The 6234-nt window shown below is 44.8% G+C and overlaps 1 protein-coding gene across 1 annotated transcript in view; it reads left to right on the top strand.

Annotated features, from left to right (window-relative positions):
• Positions 1–6234, top strand: part of MSH3 (mutS homolog 3) — a 94732-nt gene that overhangs the window by 819 nt on the left and 87679 nt on the right. Inside the window, exons 2-4 of the mRNA XM_014309466.2 lie at positions 1790–1913; positions 2520–2728; positions 5008–5220. Of these exons, the coding sequence (XP_014164941.1) occupies positions 1790–1913; positions 2520–2728; positions 5008–5220 (546 nt within the window). The remainder of the gene's footprint in view (positions 1–1789; positions 1914–2519; positions 2729–5007; positions 5221–6234) is intronic.

Raw genomic sequence — 6234 nt, 5'->3', positions numbered from 1 at the left:
CCATCAATGCACCCAGACATCTCCAGGGCTGCCAGAGCATGGCCGGGCTCTGCTCGGTGCTGCCAGTGCCAGCAGCAGCAGCAGCAGGGGCCATCAAAGAAAGGGCAGCGAGGTGCAGGGCAGCAGGAGGGAGAACTTGTGTCCATGGAGGGACAGCAGAGCCCTGGGACAGCTGCCCAGGGAGGGCCTGGAGTGTCCCTGTCTGGGGACATCCCAGCCCCAGCTGGACACCTTCCTGTGGGATGGACCAGGGCACCCTGCCTGGGCAGGGCTGGGCTGGGAACTCCAGAGGAACCTGCCAGCCCCAAATCCCCTGGGATCGTGTGGTACAGGATGTGCCTGTTATAGGGGAGCTGGGGCTTGCCACAGGTTTGGTGATCTGGGCAAGGCCAGCATGTTGGTCCATGCCATCGGGGCTTCTCACCAGTGTTGAACCCCTGTGCCTTCCAGTTATGTAAAATGTGGAATATATTAAGATTACCATAAGTGAGGATGTTCTCTGAGGTTTGATCTTTGTGTTCTTTGAAGCCTGATCAGCCAGAAATGAGACCTGACCAGTGGGACGGGCAGCAGCTGCATCCCTTAGTCAAGCGCTCCTGCAGTTAGCAAGTTTCAGGGATGTAAATCAGGATGTTGGTGTACATCCCTGCATGCCTGGCAGACTCGTGGGAAGGCTCAGGGCCCCCGTGTGCCCTGCAGGTCACGCAGAGCCGGCTGCGCTCACCCAGCCCGCGAGGCAATTGGGGCGCTGCGGGCCAGGGGCAGGGCTGGGGGAGCCCCGGCTCTGTCTGTGTGTGAGCAATGGCACTGATGGCAGGGAGAGGGCAGGGCGGTGCTGGAACAGCCCGGGGGGCACCCAGCCCCGACTGGGGTCTCTCTGCAGGGTGTCACTGCTGGCTTGTGGCACGCTGAGCAAGGAATCCCATCTTTGGGCAGCTCTGGCATGCAGTGAGTGAGCTGTGCTCTTGTCCCAGGTGCTGGAGCTCAGTGATTAAGGGTCTGAGTGCTGGTAGGTGCAAGGCCAAAAGAGCCTGCAGTGGTGCAGATCCTCCCTGTGTCACCGCTGGGGAAAAGTGGCTGTGTCTCTACAGGTGCATTTAATTTTGAGTTTGTATTTTCCACTCTCCCTGTACTTACTGTTTCCAGCCCCTTCTGGCCCTGGAGGGTGTTTGCTTTTTTTACCTGTGACTCAAGTCAGCTATTTTGGTTGCCTTTGGTCCAAATATATGTTGAAAGGTGTGGTTACATCTTTCTGCCCTTGTGGAATAAACTGCCTAATTAATGTTAATTTGGTGGTATTTAACAGTGGGCTTGAAAACTGCTACTCATGTGGGCTGTGGTTTTATGGAGGTTTTGGGTTTAGTTGGTTTAGAGGCTGGAGTTCCTGCTTAGTTCCAAAGAATTTTAAATTCCATGGTTAAACCATCTGAGGTCACGATATGAAATGTGGATGCAAGCTGCTGAAAGCACCTGTTGTGTGCTTCTGTGAAAAGTGTTTATGTTCTGTTGGATTTACAAGTTACTTCATATTTAGTAAAGCTTCTTGCAAAAGGTCAGTGATGAAACAGCAAAATTGGTGAATTTTCTGTTTACATAGTGTTCTAAATGCATGTTTCAAAAGACATCTAAGGAGCAGGATGCTCCAAGCTCCTCCAATCTGGCCTTGAGCAATACCAGGGATGGGAGGTTGGACAATTTTTCCTTAACTTATTGAGAAGTTGTTTGTTCTCTTTCAGAGAAGAGGAAACAGAAAAGATAACTGAACTTAATATTTTAATTTACATTTCAGGCTTCTAAATGTGGCACAAAAAGGAGCACATCTACTGAAAGCAATGAACCCTGTGAAAAGAAGACCAAGGTACGGCAGATTACTCTGGAAGAGATCTGTAACCCACTGAAGACTCAGGATAAAAGTGAGTTGACTGTTAGCAAACCCTCAAGCATTGGCAGCCAGTAAATAAGTTTTTCATTGTCAGCTGCTCTGTTGCCTCAGAAATGCCTGAGTTCCATCTGGCTTTGAGCAGAGAATTTAATAAGGTAATGCTGGTATGAAAACCAGTGAATGTAAAGTTCATTATGTTTCAATAGGAAGAATTAGCCTCTTGAGTTTCAAAGTGGGAACGGCATTACATTTGTTGATGTGAAGTATCACTAGTACACCCTCAAGAGGCAATACTGTCTGCCTAAAGAAGTGTATTGAAAGAAAACCTGCTTGATTCCCAGTCTTCTTAGCTAACTTTATGGCTGTGCAGTTGTCAGTCCAAAAAACAATCTCTTCCCACTTAGAGAGAAGCACACACGTGAGGAATATTGGTTTTCCAGGGAAGTTAACCAAGCTGTTTCAGTGCATGATTCTGTCAGGCTGGCAGAAATACTGCAGTGGGAGAAAAGAGGGAGCACAGGGAAGAGAGACGTGGAGCAAAATGGTTGTGTCTGTGCTTACTGATGTTCTTCTAACAGATGTTCTCTTTTAGAAAATAAGTTGCTAATGTGTTTTTGTTATGAATTTTCACCAAAAGAAGAATCTCAGAAGTGTGAGAAGTCCCGTATCTGTTTGGAAACTCTGGGCAGGCTGAGAGAGTTCTGCAGTGATCCAAACCAGCAGTGTACCAGCCTCCGGGAGGATGGCTTTCAGGAGACAGAAAAATGTCCCAGTGTTACTGGGAGGAGCTCAGAACTGAAAAATCCTCTTCCATCTTGGGACAGCAGCCCAAAGGTGGCACAGAAGGTATGCAGAGCTATGAGTTAAACCAGCAAACTCTGGCACAAGCTCCCCTTTGTGCTCCTGTGCTGTGACGTGGAATGGTGCAGCAGAACCCCACAGACCTGTGTTTGTGTACAGATGTTTTCCTGAAGTTCCTTGCATGGTGAGCAGGTTGGCTGCCCTGGCTCCCTAGTGATACCATTGAACAGCAGCATCATGAGGGAACAGAAGCTCTGTTGGTGTCACCTGTGCCTCTGAGGGAAGCTGTAACACCCTAATAACTAACCCATGTTCAGAGAGGCACTTTGCTCAGCTTCCTTTCAGTTCCAGATGTGGGCTCTCAAACTTCCAACAGCCTTTCTTTCTGAAAATATTGTGTAGGGTTATCACTGAGATGTGGCTTAATCTAGTTGCTGGTAAATCTAACTAGTAAAGGTATCACTGCTTTTTCATCTGCAGAAGGTGGGGGTAGCTCACACAAAATATTGTCATGATGATATCTATGGTACAAGTCTAGAGACTTGAATGGAATAATGGTATTTTGCTTCCCGTTTACTTATGGGGGTAGTTAACATTAGTTAATTGGTAGGGGGGGTTTGGGGGTCAGCTGCTCAGGTCCTAGAATGCATCTCATGGCTTAGTGTGGTGGCTGCTCTTTAGTGGAGTTCTCCATCTGGCTTTTGAGGGAAGGCGCTTGTATGAAAAGCTGATTTTAACCTTCCCTGTCTGAGGGCTGTGCCCTTTAACTGGGGGGTCTGCTTTGTGTGGATGTGGGGTCCAAATGCTGGAGTGAGCAGCTTGTGGCAAGATAATTCTGTTGTGGTAAGGGGTTGAGGTTATGAGGATGTGGTTGGTTGGAGAACCCAGAAAATTGATTTTTCTTGCCTTCCTTGGAAGGGGTCCTTTTAGCTGTTTGTGTCCTGCTTTTTACTTTGTAACTTTCCTCCACCTGGTAACTTAGACCATCTCACCAAGTCGTCTTTTGTGTTTGTTTCTAGTCCTTTTGCCTGGCTTCATGCCCTTATTTCACATGGTTTGTCATGACAGTTTCCTGTAAAATGAGACGAGGTCACCCTGTTTGGCTGGCACAGACCTTGGACCGAAGAGTGCTGAGTCTGTGAGCTGAGGATTTTGCAGCAGAGACATCTGAGCTCCTGAGGCCACCCAAGTTCTGGGTGCAGGGCAGCTTTATTTGAGCTGTGCTGGGTTCTCTTGCTTAGTGGTGTGCAGCTGTGGGGATTTGCAGTTACAGCTAAGTGCTGTTTTTCCCCACTTGTTCTCTGACTGCACACTTTGTACATTCCCATGACCCAAAGTATATAAGTATATGATTTAAGCCATCTCTGTTTTTTTTTTTTTCCTGAATTACCATTGCTGCTAAACGGTCTGTTCACTTTGTAATCTGAATGGGACCCTCGGTAGAAATGGAAGTTTATTTGATTTGTTTGCAGATGCAGAATTTATAGCACAACCTAATTGGGTTTTGAATAATCATATACTTAAAAAAATTCTGGAGAGTGTTGTATTTGTATTTTTTTTAACCAATACTATCTGTATTTGATCTTGTGTAAGTGAGGAGGAATTTTGCTGTAAGTGAAAGACTTCAGCATTTTTCTCTGCACTTCTGAAACCATCACTCTGCTGACAATACAGAACAGCACAGCGTGGTAGAGCTGAAGTTGCTCGGCAAGAATAGGCTACGTAATGTCATTGCAAATGATAAACTGCAGACAGAGTGAGCTCAAAGCATTTCACATTTGAGGTTTTAGAAACTGTAGTGCTGATTCTCTGTGTTTAAGTTGTTCTGAGAGGTTCGCTGAACTTACAGAGGAAGTGCAGACTGCAGAAAGAGTATAGTTTTGGTGGCTGAGACAGGGAGCTGAGACTCAGATTGGTTTATTCCTTGGTTTACTGTGGATTTTTGGAACATCATTAATCTCTTCATGCTGGAGTTTCTCACCTCTAAATGGGAGCAGTGATTCATCCTTATTTCAATGTATGGCCTCTTTAGGCTGCCCAGTCTCTGCAGCCTGCATTGTCTTGGTCTGTGTTTTGAGAGCTTTTGATACAATAGTGTTCTGATTTCTCCCCTATTCAGCTAACTTTGACTTTCATGACTTTTTCATTCCTTTTAGTTCCAAATATACTGTGTTCTGCATATCCTGCTGCAATAATTGTGCTGCAGCCTGGAGCCTCTTCAATGCAAGAGCAATCTTTAGCTCTGTGGTCAGTGCAAACCAAGGAGGGGGCAATTGATTTGTTTGATGATTCCTAATTTCCACTTTTCCACCTTTTATTTACAGGAGGAGTTACAATGTAATCTTAGTCAGTTTTCTGCGTCTCTTAAGTCCTATGAAAATTCTCAAAATTCTTCAGAGACTAATCTTAATAAAAGAACCAAAAGCATTTACACTCCACTAGAGCTCCAGTTCATAGAAATGAAGAAAAAGTATAAAGATGCTGTTTTGTGTGTGGAATGTGGATACAAATACCGGTTCTTTGGACAAGATGCAGAGGTAATTTTTTCCAAGATTATGGAAAGATACTTGGATTATGCTGGTGTCATCCTAGGCCTGTGGTCAGTTCTGGAAGGGCGACTTCACTGGGGGCATAAGGGGGTATTTTGTTTTGTTTTGTTACTTGAAATCAGGTTGGAAAATCTCTGTGTCCTGAAATTCAAGACTATCCATTATGCACACTTTTTTTTTTTGGTCAAAATGGCATTTATTACTTTGTAATCACATGGTAGTGCTTGCTGTCTTGTATGTTGAGAATTTAAGGTGAGTTCCCAGTCAGAGTTTTGTCAGAGTTAAAGTTGAAAAACTTACTGAGGTGAATGGCATGTAATGGTTTACAATTCTACTATAATATATACATAATACATAACTGTGATGTATGACATTAGGAATCTTTCAGATTGAAAGGCATTGGAGCAGGTGGTGTTAGAGAAGATGACTGTAGCAGGTATAGCCTGGGTGCAGAGAGCATCCTGAATGCATGCCAGGATGTGGCACTTACACATGGCAGATCTGTAGGAGCTGGAAAGGACTGTATAACAAACATGATGTTAAAGGGGTGTTTTGTAAATGTTTCATAATGTTTTTTCTTGTGATCTGTCCAAAGTCGTTGCTACCAACCTTTGTTTGGTGCTATTTTCACACTTGAGACCAGTGAGAAATGTTGCTTAGTTACTGGGAATTCATTTTCCCCATCATATTTGTGCTGTGTAATTTGTCTGCTCATTTGCTGGTGTACTTACAGCCCAGAAATAGAAATATGCAGTTCAGAGAGACAGGTCAGTGTTTGCCTGCAGGTCCTGCCTAGCACCCCATCCTCTGCTCAGTGAACACCTGGGGCAAAAAGACCATACTAATCACACATGAAAATGTCACATTTTAGTAAGTGTTGTTACTCTTTTTTATCAAGTATTTAGTTTCCACTGCTGTTCAATATTGATTTTTCAGTATTTTAGTTGATTGGCTAGGTTAATCCCATCTTTATGACCACAAACTCAATGCTTCCATTCCTGC

The sequence above is a fragment of the Geospiza fortis genome, unplaced genomic scaffold (assembly GCF_000277835.1).
Source record: "Geospiza fortis unplaced genomic scaffold, GeoFor_1.0 scaffold43, whole genome shotgun sequence".
NCBI lineage: Eukaryota > Metazoa > Chordata > Aves > Passeriformes > Thraupidae > Geospiza > Geospiza fortis.
The sequence above is the reverse complement of the archived record's forward strand: the minus strand, read 5'-3'. Positions and strand labels throughout refer to the sequence as shown.